Below are 20838 nucleotides of genomic sequence, written 5' to 3'. Positions count from 1 at the left end.
AGTTCTTTAAAATGAAGCACTTCCTTTCTGAATTATTGACCCACAATGGCCAGAGATCTTGTTCTGGTCCAGACTGGAGGGCTGGATCCTCCAAAACCAGACAGCTCTTGGATAGTGCTGCAGCCTTTACTTGGAACATTCGGAGCCATTCTGATTTCAGAACAATAAACAGCTTATTTATGACCCCCTTGGTGGGGCTCTGCATGCCCATGGGAAGCTGGGGACAGGTTCAAAATCCTGAAACCCTGAAGGATCCTCCTTTGGGCACAGGCTCGGCCTGGCTGGTTTTTGACGGAGCGCGTCTCCCCGTCATTTGATAAAAGTTTCAAACACTTCGTTGTCTTAAGCCTTTTGAACCAGGTCAATGCAGTCCATATTTGCTGTTCAGGGAGACAGAGCGAGCCCTCAGCAGTTATCGGTATTGTTTCAGCACAGGGAATTTGCATTCATTATTCTGCAGCACTTTTAGTTTTGGGGAAGTCTGTGTAGCTCATCCTTTGAGCTAGGAATAAAGTCAGACCCATGGTGATACTCAGAGCATCATCCTGCTTGCCAGCTTTCTGTGAGTCACCCACAGGACTCCCACCAGGACAAAGCAGGGCGCGTACAACCGCTGTCTGTGGGGTGAGGTGAGGTTTATTTCAGTTGCGTTGAACTTGGATAGTCGGGTAGAGCCTTGCAGAGATGGCTTCACAAAGGGAACTGCATCTTGCACCCTTGAATGGGCTGCTGAGGACCTCTGTTCCACTCTTGTTCTGAGTGGAAAGCCCCAAGGATGGGGCAGTGGGTTTTGCAGATGCAGCTCTTTATCAAGGAGAGAGGAAAACAAGTTCGTCCTAAAGATTCTTGGGTTTGGTTATTTTAATTTCTGCAGTTGAACTTCAGTCATCTCCAGACTTTGAGAGACTGTGGATAAACATGCTGAAATATTAGTTGTAAAAGACCAAACTCATCTAAAGTTCCCTGGATACATCAGTGACCCTGAATGTCTTCAGAAACTCGTTAGAGATGGAACTGTGGTCCTTAGGCATTGCTGGGCCAGGAGGGAACCACCTTGTTGTGACAGAACTCGAACACGCAGGTTAGCAAACTTCAGCCTTTGCACCCGCTGCTGCTGCGGGCTCGGGAGAGACTGGTTTGGGATGCTGCATTGCATCAAAGCTCATGGAAATAGAGGGAAATTCTTACCCACTTCTGCTTTTCTATGGAAGCTGCTGCGGTAGCTGCAACAGGGAGACCCAAGACTGTAACTGCGGAGTGCCAAGCTGCCTCTCATTAGGCTCATTAAGGTTCTAACGGAGCAGGGCCTGGTGCTGCCATCGTATAAACAACCGCAGGGAGAGTTGGCATGTCTGAGGTGGCAGGAGGGAGTGAACACATCACCCGGCGGGTTGTGACTTGTCGGGCAAGAGAGAGATTTCCCTCCTTGGGAATCACTGGTGCTGCCTCGTGAGATGGATGGTGGTGGTCATGGGTTTGGGGTTTCTGATGAAAGCAGACTCTCTTAGCCAGAAGTGCTCCCCTGGGCTCTGTGGGGAATGAGGAAACATCACTTGGATCCTAGAAGCTCCCCAGGGAGTAACAGAGCAGAGACCAGCTCTGCCATGTGTTCCCCTGTGATGGAGCACATCTGGGGCCCATTTCTGGACAACACAAGGTCCAGGTGCTGGGACGAAGCATGCCACTTTGGCCCTTGTGCCAGTATTTCAAGACTAAACGTCATTTTTGTCAATGAAAACCTTTTTCTGCGGTGTTTCTTTTTAATACAGGCCATTGATTTTCAGAGCTGGGGGTCCTGGTGGCAGCAAAGACTGTCATCCCAAGGTGGGAGCCACCTGGTAGCTCACACATGTTATGCCCTCTCCAGCGGCTGCATCCCTGGCCGGAGGGGATGGTTGGGACTGTTCCCAGCTCAGATGGGTCAGTCCTGCCCGGGACTCAGCTTCTGGGAGTCATCAGTAGGATGATGCGTCTATTTTTTAAAGATTTCAAACTTGATGTCTGCTGCTGGTGCTGCATTTGTTCTTTCGCTATGAATTATCTCATGTCTTGACGTTTAATTTTATCTCTGGTCCTATAGAGTGTATATTTCTCTCATGTTGCTATTGAAATATTTGAATGCAGGTTTTCATACTGTTGAATTTTCCATATATTTTTTTCCTCCAAATTAATTTTTTATCTCTGCTGTATCATTTTATTTCTTCTACTATTTTAACAAAATCATGCAGAATGGATAAAAATGAGGGGGAAAACAGCAGCTTCATACTTCTCTGCACAGACTTCTTATCCCAGAGCTCAGGAATTTAGGGATAAGGTAACACAGCGTAAGGAACCGAGAATGCCCTTGAACTCTTGTAAGTGTTCATTTGTTCACCCAGAGCAAGCAGAAAAGTGGTTATCGCTGTGCCTGGAAGCTTGCCGTAGTGATAAAGCAAGAGGGGATCGTTGCAGTGCTCTGAAGAGCCGAGATGCAATCCTGCAGGATCCTCTAGTCAGAGAGGGTGCTTTGTGGGAACCGTGGCCTTCTGTGGCCGGGCTGGGTTGTAGCAGAAGATGCAGGGCAGTGAGATGTCTCAGGGGTGACAGGATTTCCTCGCCTTTCTGTGGCTATGGGCTGGATGTGCTGAGAGAGACTGGCATACGCTGCTCCACCTGGGGTAAGCTGAATAGGAGTCCTCCTTTCTATCCAAGTGAAAACATCGCTGCTATAAGCACAGTTTTTGAGAGGTTTGTCTGTACGTCCTTTTCCACCCTCTCAGAGCAGGATAGTCCTGTTGACTGTGTGTGCGTCGGGAGGAAAGATCCATCCCAAAGAGGAGTTTGGTGCCAAAAGAGCTTGCTGAAATAAGGCTTCAGAAAACCTTCACCTTACGTGGGGTGGTGTGCGGAGCTGGTGCCAGCTGGGAGCTCACGGTGGTGGCTCAGCTTCCAGCCCCCCCGTCCTAGGCTGCACCTCTGCATCTGCCAGCCTGTCCTCCCTCAGCTCCCCACCGGAACGACTGGCATTTCCAGTTATCGAAACCTCCAGAATAAACATGTGATTTTTCATGCATCTTTTGTTAACCTCTGGTGTGTTTTCCCTCCAGCGTACATACCGAATGCCAAAGGATATCCACGTGGAACCAGAGAAGTTTGCTGCAGAGCTGATCAACCGTTTGGAGGAAGTACAAAAGGAACGTGAAGCAGAGGAGAAATTAGAGGAGCGCCTCAAACGCGTTCGAGCGGTTAGTAACCTCCTTGCCTCCTCTACCAGCCTGGGAGTCTGTCTGCGTGCTGTACACCACAGGGAGCTTTCAGCTGCTGTGGAAGCAACCTGGGTGACCACTTTCCTGCTCCAGCAGCCACCATCATCACTTGCATGGGGGCTCCTGGAGGCTCACGTTGGCCCAGGAGCTTCCATGGTGCTGTTCCCTGGTCTGTGCAGGACTCTGTGAGCTCCAGCACTCCCTCCCTGCTGTAAGACACCAGCTACGGCACAGCAGTGCCCACTTCTGTCACCAGATAGGGGCTGTGGGTGCTCTCCATCATCTACTTTGGCACCCTCACTCTCCTGTCCGTCACAGACTTCATGAGCAGTCCCCACCCTCGCATGTAACAGGGCTTCACCCTCCCCTATGGGTTTTTTTGTGGTCCCTATTTCCCCCACAAATGGTAACCAGATGGCAGGTGGTATTATGCTTGGAGGTGTTTGTGTGTACTATCAGGCCATTCCTACCAAACCCAAAAGGGTTCTGCCCATCAGTGCCTATCCCATATCCAGAAAATTTGAAACTGATCAGGTGTAGCATCCAAACATCCTCTCCTGGGCAGAGAAACACACTGACTCTGCATGGGTGGCTGGGGAAACCCAGGCCGTGGCACTGCGTGCTGTCAGCCCTGGTACTGCTGGGGCCCGTCAGAGCTCGAGGGCTTGGTAGATGAGCCAAGGGAAGCGTGCAAGGCCTTTGCTCCCCAACAAGCTCCAAAAGGGAGACAATAAGGTATTGATCGTCTTGTGTTACCTGTGTGAGACGGCCTGTTCAGCAGGATTCACACCATCTTTTCTGCTGAGATACTGCATCTCACGAGTGTCTGTACATCTTGTGCTGGGGCTACAGGAGAGCTTTCAGGGGCTGTCACAGTGTTACTGAACATCACAAATGTCTGTGTAACTACAGCCCTGTGTGAAGAAATTGTGGGTCTCTGCAGTTAATAGCTGCCGTGGCCCTGAGGCAAAGGCTCTGTGGTTGTTAGAAACCTGCAGCTCTGCCTTAAAGCAGAGGTGTTGGTGCCTGTCTCTGTGCTTTCAGAGAAGCTGAGCCTCTGGGGCTCCAGGGCAGACCCTTCAGCCCAATCAGAGTGTTTTTAAATATTCATCGATGTTTTTAAATGTTCATTTTTAAGCAGAAAAAGAGGTTGTAGTATTCGCTTTAAATCACATCCGTATTTCAAACACGGAGAAATGAGGGAGGCAGAGGCATCTGTAAGCTTCCCTCTAGCTCCAGGTGTTGTCCAGCAAATTCCCTGCACGTCTGCATCCAGCCTCCAGCCAGAAAAGGCCAGCAAGGTGCTATTTTTTGATTAGTTCCTGTTCTTCTAGAGTTGGTCCATTTTTCTCTCCAGTACCTATTGCTTTCTAGACAAAGCCAATGCAACCAGCAGCATTTTCTGCTGACACAGTCCTAGAGCACTCTTCCTCCTCCTCCTCCCACCACTCCATTGCAGCCCCCACATGTACCAGACTACATTATCCCAGCCCTCTGCCTCCTTGAAGAAGCTGCCAGTAGCAATACCATAAAATCAGCAAATACCTATGTGCTAGAGAATAAATTTAAATCTGTTTAAACACATTTTTGTGTGACTTAATCTATTTTTAAGCCCAGGACTCGCACTAATGCTATATATTAAACCTCTTTGCTATCTCCAGAATGTATTTCATTGACTGGCTGGCATGTGGTATTAGCCATTCAGGGAAAACCTCAGAGTAAGCAATTGTAGCTTTTTTAGGTCAGCGCTTAAGGTGCAGGAGCTGCTGGTATCAGCAAGAGGAGAGCTGGAATCCTGATAGATCACAGGGCTTTCTTCTATGACCTGAACACCAGGACTACAGGGTAACCTCTTACCAGGTCTGCATGGCTCACTGAACAGCAGCACAGGGAGAACCACGAGTGTAAATCGCACTAGGCAGTTATCAGCTTAGCAGAGAAGCTGGAAATATTTTGCAAAAGCCAGGAAAAAGGAAATTTTCTACCCCATACTGAGCTGTCTGCAGGTGCACTTTCAAAGCCGCATCATGCAGTAACGTTGAGAAAAGGCATCTGATTTAGAGCCAGACACCTTTGACTGATTTTCTGTTTTCAAAACAGAAAAAAACCAAACTCTGAATTCATTAATTATTCTGAGCAACGTGGGAGAGGGTTAGAGGATACACCTGTTCCCTTATTAATTTTGAGCTACTTCAGCCTCATGTCTGTGCGTGGAAGCTGCAGTATCGTATCGTACAGGTCAGTATCGTATCATACAGATCAGTATTGTATCATACAGATCGCTCTGTCTTTGTCTGAGAGGAGCGAATTGAAAACAAGCCAGGAGAAGCCAAGCCAGCGCTGAGATTCTCGCTATTTGGATATAAAACATTGCCTGACTAGGGAGGGAAATGATCTGCATGATGATCGAAGACTCATTCGTGGCTAGGTGAGCTGTTTTGCCCTACTGACCAGTAGCAGCCTGATGGGTGGGACTGGGAGAAGGCAGAGGAGGAGGTTTGCAGCAGGGTATCGTCCATAGCTCGTCAGTGCAGATTTCAGCCTCCTAATTGAGAGGGAAGGGCTCCCCCGACCTTGCTGCAGAGCAAAAATAGCTCAGCAGACAGTCAGCGAAGTTGAAGCCTGCATCCCTCCGACTGCGCTGCCTTCGGGAGCAGATGGAGGAGGTTCCTGGCCATATTATGTCAACAAAGCACCATCTAGTGGTTATGGCACCTGGGGCTTCCCCGCCCGGCAAGGGGCTGCACACCCCAACGCTGGCCCAGCTCACCCGGCTCTGGAGCCCACGCCACCCCAGTGTCCTGGGAGGCTCGTGGGGGAGGCTGCTCCCCAGCCCCGCGGGTTTCTTCGGTGTAAAACACAGTAGTTGTTGCCTCTTGCCTGTGCCTCCTTGGTCATTTTGTTGTCTTGTCTTCCCTGCCTCGTGCCAGGCGAGGGGGCTCGGCGGGCAGAGGGTTAGCAGGCTTGTGCGGCTGGGTGCGGGCAGGGCTGGGTGGGAGGGAGGGCAGCATGGGCTGCGGTGGGGTAACTCGGGTGAGGAGCACCCTGCAGTGCCCTAGTGCGTGCAGAGGAGCCCGGGCTCAGCTCTGCCGCACCCAGAGTCCTGCGTTACAATCCCAGCCTGGACTGCCCCAACCTCATGCTGTACGTTGGCTTTTTCACTGCGGACTAAGCATGGTGAGATGTAGCAGAACTGGTGTCCGCAGCCTTGACTCAAACCTTTGGCCTCTGCCCTGCTCGAGGGGAGGGGACAGCTTGGGACAGACACCCCAATTCCATTGTTAGCTGCCGTTTTCTCACTGCTGGGGCTTTCCTACCCGCTGCAAGGCTGAGGCCAGTGCTGGGGGGTGGGCAGCTGCCTGCCCCAGGGCCTGCCTGCACACCACCAACCCCAGCAGCTCTTGCTCCTGCCTGAGGACCTGCTTGGGGTCCAGATAGTGACACAAATGAGCTGAGCCAAGGCAAGCTGAGAGCGAGCCAATGCCTCCCTCTCCTTCCCTTAGCCCACCCTGATCTCAGTCGTGGAGCAAAGCAAAGTACCAGGTCCCAGTTATTGGCAAAATGGAGTTCCAGGCAGGCAGAGGATTTCCCAGTCCTCAGGCACCCATTTGGCTGAACCACCCCGGGCTGTCACTCTCATGCCACCCTGCTACGGTGTGACAGCACTGCCGGAGCTCTGGGCTCTGAGCAGAAGGGACACGCTGCCATCCGTCAGGGATCTGTGCCAGGGTCACATCTTGCCCTGCACATTATGTGATGTTGAAACCTAAGAGGGTTCCAGAAAGCAGGTACCAGCCCTGAAAGCCTCCCAAGTGCTGAGCGCATCCTTGGGTTATCATAAACTGCTAGTAAATGCTCACCCCAGTGGTAGGGATTTAGTCAGCACATGCTTCGTGTTTTCTTGTCCCTGAGCTGGGTCCCCGGGGACGGCGGTTGGCAGGCTGCAGCGTTGTGGCTGTAGATGAAAGGTGCCTCTGAAGTTCTTCAAAGCAATTTGTCAGAAGGTGGCGCATCCCCTCCAGACGTGGGCATCGTGTCACACCCCCGGGCTCACAGCGCCCACGCCTTTGACACTTTCAAAGCCTGGCACTGTCCCTGGGTCAGGTTTGAACCCCCAGGTGTGACACTGGGAGGAAGTTTGTTATTTGCTTTCTTGCTGTGTGGTTGGCAGCTGAGAGTCTGAAGCTGGTTAGCAAGTGATGGATGATGACATCTGACAGGCAGAGCGGGTGGGAGTCAGTGTTTTCTAGCAGAGGCATTTATCTGGCAGGGCAGAGATACCCTGTGCTGCAACTGATTCCTTTGCTGTGCCAAAGGAGGAAAAGAGCGCGGGATTAAAGGCCTCGCTGGAATCCTGCTTATGTAATTAAAAAAAATAGGAATCCTGACTTCCAATAAAGAAACTTCATAAATATCCAAGTTTATGTTGGAGCGTAAAGTAGTTTGTCAGCATCAAAACTGTGGCTGTCAGCATGGAGGAGTTTTAGTCTTCCTGGCAAGGACTTAAGAGTCGCTAACAGCATGTCCTAGACCCTTGTGAGCTACAAGAACAAGCAGTTAGTTCCAATCTGTTTCTTTATCTGCGTGCAGTGTTTCGCTCCAGCCTTAGCAAGCCTGGGAGAAATCAGTGTTTGATTTTCAAAACCATTCATGCTGCTGGCGACCTTCAGTTGCTCCCTCCTGCTACAAGCCCGCTGGTGGCTTTGCCTTGTGAAATAGTCATTGGGGTGAGAAACCCCTCCCTGGTCTCGCCTGGCTCGAGAACTGTTTTGCTGCATATCCTGTAACTCTGGGCTTTATCTGCTGGGCTCTGAAGCAGTGCTCTTACCGAAGGCTCGGTGGAAGTCACAGGTACGGTGCGATAAGTTGTGTTTCCGCTGCTGGTTGTTACAGAACCACCTTCAAGGAACTTAGGGAGCTTTTTAGTAAGGTTCTGCCTGCTCATGCATCCGATTGAGTTGTTACGCTCGTCAGAAGTCTCTAAACCCTGGCTGTGATGTGCAGGCTGCTTGTCAGGGGTTGCCTCCCTCTCTTTGAGTAATGCGTGGAGACCCTTGCTAATGGTGGCTCAAAAAGCAGGTACAGAGACCTGAGCAGCTCTGCTCGGTGGCAGCAAGACTGCACAGGTGTGGGCTGAGCGTTAGGAAATTTTCTGCAGGAGGGTGGCACCGTCTGGGACAGGTCTCCAGAGGGGTGGTGGATCTCCATCTTGAAGGTTTGCAAGATCTGGCTGGACAAAGCCAGGCCTGACCCCTTCAAGGGTTGGCAGCAGTCCTGCTGCGAGCGGGAGGTGGGACTGGAGACCCCTTCCGCCACCCTGCTGTCATTCGCTGACTGTCCTCGTGTTTCTTGCAGGAAGAAGAAGGTGAGGATGCAGATATCTCTTCTGGTCCGTCAGTCATTAGCCACAAGATGCCTTCCGCCCAAGCCTTTCATCACTTTGCTCCTCGTTACTCTGAGATGGGCTGCGCTGGGATGCAGATGAGAGATGCCCATGAGGAAAACCCAGAAAGCATCCTCGATGAACATGTCCAGCGTGTGATGAAAACACCAGGCTGCCAGTCTCCAGGACCTGGCCGCCACTCTCCTAAGCCACGGTCCCCGGAAAGTGGCCACTTAGGAAAGCTGTCAGGGACACTAGGAACAATTCCTCCAGGCCACGGCAAGCACGCAACAAAATCAGGAATGAAACTGGATGCAGCTAACTTATACCACCATAAACACATCTACCACCACATCCATCACCACAGCGTGATGAAACCAAAAGAGCAGATCGAGGCCGAGGCCACGCAGCGAGTGCAGAACAGCTTTGCTTGGAATGTAGATTCACATAACTATGCAACAAAGTCACGAAACTACACTGAAAACTTGGGCCTGGCCCCTGTCCCCATGGACTCTTTAGGCTACAGGTGAGTCAAGGCAACACCCAACGGGAGTCCCAGAGCCATGGCTTCTCTAGGAAGCTCTTTCATAAGTGGGCTGTAGCGTGCAGGTGAAACAGGGTGGTTGAACCATGTTTTCTCCTGAAAGCCTGTGCTGGGATGCGGCTTAAGGGCCCCCCACTGCTCTTCCTCTTCAGAAATGGGTATGTCCCCTGATAACCCTTATAGACCCCTTCTCACCTCTGTGATCTGGTGCTGAAAAACACTCTCTAACCAGGATTTTTAATGGCCTTAGTTATAAAGTAGTTTTTCTGCTCCTTAAAGCAGTGGAGGTGCTTACAAATTGCAGATACTGGTCTGCTCCCCCATGTGTCAGGAGTTGCTAAGTATAGGGCTGTGTCTCAGGGTCTGGGTAACAGGTCTCCTAAGGTGTTTATGAGAGGAGAAAAAAGCCCTCCTCCTTGCAAGGTCGAACCTGTTCACCAGAAGGGCTCCTTTCTCTTCCTAACAAAGCGATGGATGCTGCAGTGCCACCATGGCATCCTGTGCCAGGGGGACGTTCTCTGGGGCAGGGGACCCTCTGCCCCAGAAAGGCGTATTGCTGCCTTACGGGCTTTGGTCCGTCTTCCCTTGGCCGTTTGAATTCCTCCATGCCCTCCGTGCTGAGGGGAGAGGGTGAAGCTCCATCTCTGCCATGGGTTTTGCTAGTCCTGGATGACTGCAAAGGTGAGAGTGCTGCTCAGGGCTGCCTGGGATGAGAAATGCTGATGGAGCAGCCGCAGGGAGAGCCATGCTCGCCCGGAGCTCGGCTGGTTCCCCAAGGCCGTGGTGTTGGGGTGAGGCTTTGCAGCGTACCAGGGGTGGGATGTTTAGTGAAGGCAGGTGGCTGGGTCTGCAGCGGGCAAGACCAGCTTTCTGGGGTGGCAGGAGGGAGGCAGAGGCAGAGGCAGCCAGAGCAAACTGCTCTTCAGACAGTTTTCCAGGGAGAAGCACTTAAATTTGCCCTGTTTCTTCAGAGTTGTTTCGACAGAGCAAGAGCATGGCCATGCCGGGTCAGCCCAAAGCCGCATCTAGACACAGACCCCCTCTAGCACTGACTACAGCACATATTTAAGGGGAATTTAAGAGGGCACATTCAGAGCTGTCCTTCCTCTGGCACAGATTCCCAGTTCCTGACAGTCCCCGGGTCAGGAGCTTCACAAGACGAGAGTTTGCATCCAAATGGCCTTGTTTGGCAGCCAGCAGCCTCTTGCAGTGGCTTGTCTGGCTCCTTGTTCCACCCAGCTGGACTGCTGTCCCCCTACCCCTGGCGCGTGTCTGCAGGCCGATTACAACCTGCCAAAAAAAGGCTTTTTTTTTGTTTGCTCTGAACCTGCTGCTGGAGAACTTCATTTGGTACCTGCTAGTCCTCCTGCGGGGAGAAGCAGAGAAGTTGTTGTCAGCTTGCCCTGCCTTTGTAGATGTTCAGCAACCGCTCTCCACGTTTTTTCCCCCCCAAATCAGCAAAGCTGTCGAGGGCCTGTGGTGTTAAGGTGTTTTGTCCTATGTGTGTTAGTGAGCACGCAGAAGCAGAAGTAGGGAGGTCCCGTGGAGTAAAGCAGGTGGGTGATGAGGATAGTGGGAGTCCCACAAAGTTACAGGCTGTGGCAATGACAGGCCAGCGTGGGTGAGTTCTGCATGGCCTCATGAGCACGGGGCTGCCCGACGGGCCACGTGGGCATGGATGTGGGCAAGGAGCGGTGGGTTCCTCTAGGAGCCTTTGCTGCAGCCATAAGCGTAGCCAGATGTGATCGTCCACCATGAGGTGGATCACAGAATCAATCAGATTGGAAGAGACCTCTGGGATCATCGAGTCCAACCATTGCTTCGGTTGAAATCGGGGTGAGAAGCGAGTGCTCAGCATGGCAAATGGGCAGCCTGGGGTGTCAGTGGATCTAGGGGTAGTGGGAAGGGCTCAGGTTTTGAGCAGTGGTCTGGCGTGGAGAGGCAGATGGATTGCAGCACCAGGATGAACCTCCTGCTCTGAGCAAAGAGCCAACCCTTCGTGTGGCAGGAGATCTGGGTTTTTTGCCACTTGGCCAGAGGAGAAGCTCCCTTGCCCCACGGGTGGCTGGCCAGAGGAGCCTGCTGTGCCTAGGTCTGGCCAGTCTTGCTCTTAGCCTCAGCTGAAGCACGGTTGGTTTGAGCTGTGGGAGAGCCAGGGGGCTGTGAAAGGGCCACGTCTGCGCTGCAGGCAGCACCAGACCCCGGCAGGGCTGAAGATGTCTGGAGATAGACATGTCTGTCTTCTGCCGTGGTCCGTGGTGGCTTGGCTTAGGCAAAGTGCTAATGTCTCGAGCTTTGTCTTGCAGTGGGAAGGCGAGTCTGCTCTCAAAAAGAAATGTTAAGAAGACCGATTCAGGGAAAAGTGATGGTGCCAGCTATGAGATGCCGGGATCTCCTGAAGACGTGGAGAGAAACCAGAAGATCCTTCAGTGGATCATAGAAGGAGAGAAGGAGATCAGCAGGCATAAGAAAACAAACCATGGGTAAGGGCTGGCAGAGCGAGGGGTCTTCACGCTGTTGTACTGCATCCCCTGCACGAGGCGTGTGTCCAGGCTGTCCGGCAGCCTGCCGTTTTCCTGGAGGTCTTGGGAAGACGAGAATCCACCAGGCACAAGGGTTTAGACCCTTTGGAGACTGAGGATTGCTTGGGGGCTGTCAGGGCAGGATCCTTCTGAAGGACGGCTTGTGGCTGTGGCGGGGAGGTTGCAGCCCCAGGGGGAGCTCACAGATCACGCTGCGGTCCCGAGGTGGGTGCACACAGCAGGTGGTGTTTTCCCTTTGAGCATTTGCTGTGTAAATGCCTGTGGCTCCTGCCAAGGTGCTGATAGAAACGCTGGACCTGCTGCACTGGCCCCAGTGGTCCTGAGCAAGCAGTTTGGCACGGCTCAGGGTTCGGTTTGCGGGGAGCATCCTCTGGGATGGCCTCGCCTGCCTAGAGTGGAGCCGAGGATGTCTCAGGAATCTCCCTGGAGTCAAGCAGTTCTCCTGCAGGCACAGATCCTTAATTGCAGTCTGGTCTCTGGCAAAACAGTGCTTGGTGGGTGTTGACGAGAGGGATCTGGGGTCTCGTCCCCTCTGACGCAGCTGCGCTGGTGGCTGAGTGGTGAAACTGCTGGTGGTTTCTTCTCTTGCTTGGTGGTTGAGGCCAGGGTGGGTGGCACTGGAGGCAGCTGGGGCCAAGTGGCAGAGCCATGGGCAGTGCCAGGCCACCGTGAAGTCAGGTGGCAGGTTCTGCCGCTGGAGCTGGGGAAGGACAAGCACATCCCTGCAACGTCCCTTTCCCTGGAGATGCCGACCGGCGGCTCACGGAGAGGCCCCCAGCCTGGGAACATCAACAGCACATCAGAGGGCATCTTCTGGAGGCACGTCACAAACGGTGGAGCTGCCTTCTGCTGGTTTTATTGTTACGTGTTGTGGACTTGATGAGAGCCCTTCAGCAGATCTGTGGGCTTTGTGTCAGGGTTGGGTTGCTCACCCTGATGTCTCAGGACTTGCTGTCCTGAACTCTTCTCTAGAGGCGGGTGGTGCTCCCCTCTCCCTCGGAAGCCGTGCTGTAAGAAGCTTCCCGGTGGTGCCCGTGTCCAGCTGCAGGAGCAGTGGGTCCATCTAGGAGTGACTGTGCCTGTGCAGAGCGGCTCGGCAGCCTGTGTAAAACCTTTGTGTTTGTGTGTAGCTCTTCAGGTGCTAAGAAGCAGCTGTCCCATGATATGGTCCGACCTCTCTCCATTGAGCGACCTGTTGCGGTGCATCCGTGGGTCAGCGCCCAGCTCCGAAATGTCGTCCAGCCTTCTCACCCCTTCATCCAAGATCCTACCATGCCGCCCAATCCAGCCCCCAACCCTCTCACCCAGCTGGAAGAAGCTCGCAGGAGGTTGGAGGAGGAGGAAAAAAGGGCTGGAAAAGTCCCCCTTAAACAAAGGTATGGTGATAGGATCTGATTGATTGTGTGTGGGAGGGAAGGGGGGGGACTGCTCTGAAGGTGGGCAGCTGAGGGAGATGTCCACTGCCCTCTGCTCTGGTCTCCAGCTCCCAGCACCAACTGGATGGAGGCACATGCAGAGAGGTCAGAGAAATCTGCCCCAGCCCCTCTAATGTGGTGGTACAAATGCCAAAACTCACCTTGAGGGCCTGGGCTTGTGGTTTGTGGATGGAGAGGCTGGAAGTGCTCTTGGGAGGGTGGGGAAGGGGCTGCTGAGAGCTTGAGGAGGAGCTGGCACGGGGGAGCGCGTCTAGAAGGGGCATGGTGTGAGAGAGCTCTCTCCCCCGGTACTCGCTGACTTGGCTCATTCACACTCACACAAGAATTTCAAACGTCGGTGCAGGAGCAGAATTCAGCAGGGTGCAGCAAAATGAAGTGCAGAAGAAAGGCATGTGTTTGCTCTCTGTCTACATCTCCCGCAGGCTTCCAGCAAAGGCTGCTCGTGGCGCCGGGGTGGGAGCACTGTCCTGTGGCCCCGCTGCGGCAGCACTGACTCCCTGCACGGCCCTGTCCAAGTTGCTGCATCTTTTTTGTGACTCAGCTTCATGCCTGTTGCCGAGCTGATTCTCCCGGCCCTGTGTTATCTTTCAGGGAAGGTTCTTTGCAAGGCACATGGAGCTCTCAGATGAAGAGTCTTTTGGAAGCACTAGATAATTACTGTTAACAGCTCAAAGCACTTTGTCCATTAAAAACCTTTCACCGCTTTAGAGCCGTATTCTGAAAACTTGAAACTTTGGCATCTGGCTCTTAGAAACACAAGTGTAATTTTAAAAAGAAGCTCTTTTAATTGCTGAGCTCCAGTTATTTTTACTTGCAGTGACCATGTAACAGACTTCTGCATGTTTATGTCGGAGCATTGATTGAAAGCCAGGTAATTAGAGGGCTCTCACAAGTCAGGTTAAGCTAGGTTTGTTTGATCTACCTTTGAGCTGGTGTAATTGTGTAGTGTTTATTAGTAGAGTCATTTAGAGTCGTACTAACCTCCTGTGCCTTCCCCAGAAATGTCTAGATGCAGATACACACTTTGGAAACACCAACCTGGGCTCTATTCATATGCAATTAATACCCTAATAATAATTTGGCATGTATTGTAAGCACAGTTTTTGTAGGAGCCCCGTGGCGTCGCGGTAAACGCCGTGCAGACCAGTGGAGGACAGGCTGAGCAGTCCCAGTGCTGGGCTGCTCTGCTTGCACTGCCTCCCCACGAGGTCTGGCTCCTCTCCCGATCATGCAGGGACCCTCCCGACCTCCCCCATGCGTAGGAAACCAAGGAGCCGTGTTCACCGGGGGGGGAACTGCTTGTGGAAAGCAAATGTGTGTGTCCAGTAGCCAGCAAGAATGGATGCTGTGGTCCCTGGGAGCCGGGGGGTTCTGGATGCTGAACTCTCTCTGCTGGGTTGTGGCAGGATTGGGTGCTCCAGCTGAAGCACACCTGAGCTTTTCAGAGAGCTCCTGCTATGGTTAGCACAAGAGCCTGCCTGAAAAGAGACCCCAGGTCTCTTCTGAGAAGGGCTGCCCAAAGCTGGCTGGGGAGCCACGGAGAAACAGAGGGGGGAGTTAGTGTGAAAACACCGTTTGTTTCAGCCGGGAGCTCCGGAGAGCTCTGGGAAATCGGAGCCAGTGCCCAGGTTTGTCGGCAACCTTGAGGAAGCCGCAGGGCCGGGGAGGTGGAGGTGAGCCCGGAGGTGTCCTTGGGGCACTGGCTTGAGCTGGCCGCGGGAGCAGAAAGCGCCGTGGCAGCTGTGTACAGCCCGGCTGACCCTGCCGGCACGGCTGCCTGCCTCCCAGCCGCTCTCCTGCGCACAGCCCTCGCCAGCAGTGCCCTTCCCCGGCCACCCGCCTGCTGCCGTGCCTGGGGTGCCCGCGGCCCCGCTCCCACCCCAGCAGTGCCCCCCATCTGCAGCGCCCGTACTGGAACCATCAACGTTCTTCCAGAAATCACACTTGTGTTGCAGACGAAGCCTTTCTCTCCCTACTCCACAGCATTGGGAGGGCCCTTGATCTCCGAGATAGCTGCATGGCTGCTGCTAAGAAACAGTGCGGGATTAAGGGTGCAGTATGGAGTGACCTGCGGGTCCAGCATGCCCAGCATTTGTCTCCCAGTTGCCGTCACGTTTCTTGCATGTACAGCCAGGTTTTGAGCCGTTTTCTGTAGCTCCGTGGCACAGTTCACTGATGTTTGTGGCTGGATGAAGTAATTACTACCAGCTCTTCAGAGAAAAGATTTTTACAAGCAGAGAGAACGTTAGCACGAGCTTGGTTTGGAATTAACTGGGTCGGGCCAAGCCTGGAAGAGGAGCAGAGCTGGCCCCTGGGACACCTCCCGAGGTACCATCTGCTGGGTTTCAGGCTCCCCAAAGCCCTCCAGCCCCAGGGCTGTGCTGGAGCGAGCTGGGCACCTCACCTCTGCGTCGGAGCGAGGTTGGGTTCGTGCCCTAACCCAGACTTAGCTTCCCTGTCACGGCACCGCTGGGTTATATGGTTGAAAAATCAGGAGGGGTGGTGAAGCGCAGGTGAAAGTCAGGCGAGTGCTGCCGTTCCCTTACTGGGTAACACCTTGTGTGTGCAGTGAATGCAGCGAGGGGAGCTGATCCCAGAAGGGGCGGGGGGGCACCTGGCTGTGCTGCCCGGGAGATGGGTGCAGGTGGGAGCTTTAATGAGGCAGAGCTCAGCCACGGTCTGGTGGCCTGGTTGGGTAAGCCGTGGTCTCCGGAGACCTCTTGGCGATGCCAGAAGCGGAGGCAGTTGTGTTGTCTTGCTCTCCTGAGAGGAACTCTTGGAAAATGACATTTGCAGCGATTCCTGATTCATCGTCCCTCCTTCAGCCTGCTGGAGACCCACAGCTGTGGGTCGGGGTGCGGGTGCCTCCTGCTCCTGTTCAGCCCCAGGAGCTCAGGGCACCGCAGCCATCCACCCCTCTGATTTATGGCAAAAGCAGGGGACCCAAAACCCGGGGGGCTGTTTTGAGCTCCAGCTCTGTGAAGCAGGGCAGAGTCTCTGCTTCCAGGCATCGTTTTGGGGCACATCTCTGCTCTGGAGCGCTGGAGCCAGGCTGAGCACCTTCAGAAACCCCCTTCAGGGGTGGCAGGAGGAGGAAGGCTCCCAGCCATGAGCATGGTCCCCCTCTTCTACTGTGGTAGAGCTGGGGGGGGGGTCCTCTCCATCTCCCCAGGCGAAGGAGCATGGCAGCCCCGGGGGAACCAGCTTTGCTGCCTGCGCAGGGCACGTAGCTGTGTCCCCAGGTCCCCGAATGCCACGTCCCCGGGCACGCAGCAGCTCTCTCTTAGTCACAACTTGTTTCTAGCAGGATTTAGAGAAGCTTAGGGACTTTTGAGGTTTTCCAAACCCCTTCAATTAACTTCTGGCTCGCAGGGTTCACAGAATTCGCCTGAATTTATGACCTATTTTTCCTTTAAATGCCTCTTTTTTTTTTCTTTCCAAGGATGATTCAATTCCTTAATGTTTTTCTAGCTAAAGGGCATCCTGTGCTTTGATATGGCAAGGGGAGAGGCTCCGAGAGCTCTGCTGGCACCAGGAGCAGACCCTTGCCTCGCTGGATGTCTTCTCCAAAGCTCTCCCAGGCAGAGCAGGCACCGGGAGGGTTGTTCAGCTGAACTTCAGGCCTCTCCTGTCTTTAGAAAGAGGTTAAAAGGTGGTGTCTGCTCTCGGCTCGCAATGCCCGTGTTTGTGTGGGCTCTGCCCACGAGCCAGCGTTTAAAGGTTAGGGCCAGAGTCACTTCCAAAGCTGCGATTACCTCATGTGCTTGGCAAACCCTCGTTCTTATAGCAACTTTCCAGTCCTGTCAATACAAAATCACCTTTTTTTACCCAGCGTGCTTGTTAAATAATTTTTTAAAGCTGCCAAATTTGTTTTATGTGACTCTGAAAGAGAAGAGTGCCTCTGGGTTAGACCACACATGCCAAGGTACGGGTTTGTGTAGGCTGCTGCAGTGTTTGTGCAGCGTTTACGGCACCTCGGATGAAAGGCTCTACAGAAGGGCAAAGCACCCTGGGTTTGATTATTGCTGCTTTTGTCTGCCCCTCAAAATGGGGTTAGGACTGGGCGGACGCTTTCGGGCTGGCGATGGCATCACGTAGCAGAACCCCGGTGTGTGGGCTGGAAGCAGAGACCAGACCAACATCCTGAGAGTCGGGAAAACACAGGAGACTTAAAGTCACTGAGGTTTTGGGGGTGGCAGCTGCCTTGCCACCCTGTGCAGGCGGGACGGGCAGCGGAGCCTCCGGGGCCTCTCCCGCTGGGACCTCCATCCCCTCCGACCTCTGTCTGCACGGGGAGCGGTGCCGGGGGAGCTGTGGGGAGCAGGAGCCATCCTGTCCACGCAGCCCTGCAGGTGTAGGTCAGCAGAAAGCCGTGCTGAGCTGCTTGGGCCACGGCGACAATAATCCAGAGCGGTCTGAGCAGCGTTTGGGTCGTCGTCCCCATGGGCACACCCAGCCCCGCGTGCTCGGCGCGCACCAGCAGCGTGCTGATGGGACCCGGGTCTGCTCCCGTGCCTTGGGGTGCTCTGCCTGGAGCTCACCGATGACTCCTCGAGCCGGCCGTGCTGCGGGAAGGGCCATCCCCTCTCAAAGCCCAGCGTTGGGTTTCTTCAGCAGGAAGGGGCTGATGTAGAGCCTGCGCCCTCCTCGTGGCTGCTGTCTGGCCCCATCCAGCCTTTCCAAGAGCCGTCCTCTCCTTCACCGGCCTCAGCATGCGGCTGCGTGCCAAGAGAGCTGGGGGTTGGAGCAAAGGGTGCTCCTGGGGACCCTGGGTGTTAATTCAGCATCTCCATCCAGGCTCTGCAGGTACGGGCTGTGGGGCTGATGCTCAGCAGGTTGCTTGTGTTTCTGCACGGCAGGTTGAAGCCCCAGAAGAGACCGGGCAGCGGCGCGTCCCAGCCGTGTGAGAACATCGTGGTCGCTTACTACTTCTGCGGAGAGCCGATCCCTTACCGCACCCTCGTCAAAGGGCGCGTGGTGACGCTGGGACAGTTCAAGGAGCTGCTGACCAAGAAAGGGAACTACAGGTGAGGCTGCTCCCCGTGTGCGGCACGGTGCCAGCAGGCTGTCCATGACCCCTGGCAGATGCCACTGCCAGGATGCAGCAGCGTTGCCCCCTCCAAGGTGAAGGCGCGTGGTGGAGGTAGGTCAGGGGGGCTCCCGCAGGGCATGCTGTGGTGGGGAGGTGGCAGCACGGCCAAGGCGCCTTGGCTGTTGAAGAGGCAGGTTATGGGGACGAGAAATAGGGCTTTGTAGCTGAGATGTTCTGCATCATGGTTTGCGCCTTCAGCAGAAGCTGCTGAGCTGCCCTGCAGGTTCTTGGGCTGGTGAGGAGCAGCATCAGCCAGTGCTCGGTGATGCTGTGGGGAACTCTCTGACTTCCAGAGTTGCTTTGGCTCCTCCCGAAGTTTCCTCTGGTGAGGACAGGGAGGTTGGGTCCTGCCGGAGTCCCAAAGCAGCCAGGCCTGGGGCATGTAGCTCTCCAAGTTCCCCCTTCCAAGGAGGAGCTGCCATGGGAAAGCCTGCCTAGGAGCACACCTCCAACACAGGCACCTCAGGCACGACTTTTGGGAGAGCTGTGAGTGGGCTGGGATTCAGGGCTGGAGCTCCTCAACGTGCCAGCGTGGATCCTGACCGCCCTTTTTTTGCTCACTGGGTGAGGGCAGGGCAGAAGTGTGGCCCCAGTTGCCTCCACGTCTAGGGGAGCTGCTCCCCACGCACCCCGAGCTCAGGGCCATGGAAGGGCTGTACCCACGTTTGGGGACCGTGGTGCCCCCGTGACCGTTCACCTGCCTTTTTTTCCCCTCTCTGCCCCCCTGTTTCTGGTTCCTCAGGTATTACTTTAAGAAAGTGAGTGACGAGTTCGACTGTGGTGTGGTGTTCGAGGAGGTGCGGGAGGATGACACCATCCTGCCCATCTTCGAAGAGAAGATCATCGGGAAGGTGGAAAAGATTGACTAGGCTCCAGGGCTGCTGAGGCGTGAGGACAGGACTGTGAAGGACTCTGGGACCGGAGGAGAAGGCCTGGGGCGGTGCTGCTGCCACGGGCGAGCCCAGGGCGGAGGGCGGCAGCCTGCTCGGCACAGCCCTGGGCGAGCTCCGGGTTGCCGGTGGACGCCGTTTCACCCCACAAACCTGCCGGTGGGAGCCTGGGCTCCCTCTCCATACCGAATATAAGTGTAATGTAGCATTGTACAGTGCATTAGAAAGTGTAATATGACCTTGTTTACTAAAGCTGCATATTTTTGATATATTGTAATAAAAGGAAAATATTTCCGATGTCACAGTGCTCTTACGTAAATGTAAAACACGCAGGTGCTGCAGAGCTCGCCCGAAGGGCACAGCCCCCCGTCAGACGCCGCCTGCTCCGTGCTTGCACGGCTCCGTGCCCCGGCGTGGATGGTCCCGGAGCGCTGCCGGGGCAGAGCCGCTCTCCCCGCACCCGCACGGGAGGGTTGGCCCCGCTGCGGAGGGGCTGCGGTCCCGGCCCCCTCCGAAGGGCATCGAGCCGTTGGGAAGGAGCCGCTCTCTCGGCTCCCTGGCAGCCTCAGCTGTGGGACATGGTAGGATGGTTTTTTCCCCCCTCCTGAGCTTTCTTGTGCCCGAGTAAATCCCCGAGGGACAGAAGGGTCGGTGCAGGGGCTGGGGGCTTCCCACAGAGCGAGGCCCGGCTGGGTGCTGGCACCCCACGGCCCTTGCGCTCGTGGGCCCCCCGAGAAGGGTTCCCTTCGCAGGAGGGTGCTGCGGTTCCACCGAGGGCTGGCACCCTGTGCCCGGCGTGCCCAGTCCACTGGTACTGAGCTCTGGCTTTGGCCAGGGGACTCTTTTTAGGAGAAACATAATGGGGCAGGGAACTGATCAGACACTAAAGCTGAGGACAAAGGAAATGTGTTTTTCGGAGTCCTGCACCCTCTGACAGCTTCTGTGTGTCGGGGGAGGCGTGAGGGCACTGCAGCCGCTGCCGAGAGCAGGGGGGTCCTTGGTGCCAGTCTGGGGCTCGTGTAGGGCCGGGTCACCCAGCACTGGCCCCCCCGGGAAGCCTCCGGGGCTTACTCGGATGCAAGAAAGCTGGGGACTGCACCGGTGCTGCCACCACCCTGCCCTCGGCCCTGCCTGTCCCCCAGCCCGGGCCCTGCCCTGCTCCGGCGTGGCTGCAGCTCTGCACCAGCTCCTTCAGCCACCAGCCCGCGCCTGCCCACAGGAACCAGGGCAACCCCGATGCTGGGGGGCTTCCCTGTGGGTTCTCGGGGGCTTCCAGTGGGCTCTCGGGGGGCTTCCACGTGGGCTTTCGGGGGCTTCCCCATGGGCTCTCGGCCGCGGCGGCGCGTTGGAGCTGCCGGGACGCGGTGGCACCGCGCCGGGATGTGACGCAGCCTGTTGTACATGTCACCGAGTGCCTTTAAAACACGGTTCTGGGCCTCGCCTGGACCCCGCGTGAAGGCCAGCCAAACCTGCCAGCGTTCCCAGCCCAGGAACAGCGTTACGAGTTTTTCCTCCCTTTTTTTTTTAAAGTTCTGGTGGTGGTGTGTCGGGTGAGGTTGTTAACACGCCCGGGATTTCTGTCTCCCCCTTTTTTTCTCGGGGTGGGGGGGGTGTCCCCTGTAAATATGTACAGCGGCCGTGCAGCCCCGGCGACGTCTCCTCTGCGTTCTCATGTGCTGACTTGTACAATGATCTTTTCAAAGGT

At 55.0% G+C, this 20838-nt stretch overlaps 1 protein-coding gene across 1 annotated transcript in view; it reads left to right on the top strand.

Annotated features, from left to right (window-relative positions):
- The window catches only part of AXIN1 (axin 1), a 72897-nt gene extending 53041 nt beyond the window's left edge, over positions 1-19856 (top strand). The window contains exons 5-10 of the mRNA XM_068420098.1: positions 3087-3224; positions 8601-9154; positions 11479-11655; positions 12846-13091; positions 18011-18178; positions 18986-19856. Of these exons, the coding sequence (XP_068276199.1) occupies positions 3087-3224; positions 8601-9154; positions 11479-11655; positions 12846-13091; positions 18011-18178; positions 18986-19112 (1410 nt within the window). The 3' untranslated portion in view covers positions 19113-19856. The remainder of the gene's footprint in view (positions 1-3086; positions 3225-8600; positions 9155-11478; positions 11656-12845; positions 13092-18010; positions 18179-18985) is intronic.
- Positions 19857-20838: the final 982 nt, after the last annotated feature.

The sequence above is a fragment of the Nyctibius grandis genome, chromosome 30, assembly GCF_013368605.1.
Source record: "Nyctibius grandis isolate bNycGra1 chromosome 30, bNycGra1.pri, whole genome shotgun sequence".
Classification (NCBI taxonomy): domain Eukaryota; kingdom Metazoa; phylum Chordata; class Aves; order Nyctibiiformes; family Nyctibiidae; genus Nyctibius; species Nyctibius grandis.
This window is presented reverse-complemented; position numbering and strand designations above follow the sequence as displayed.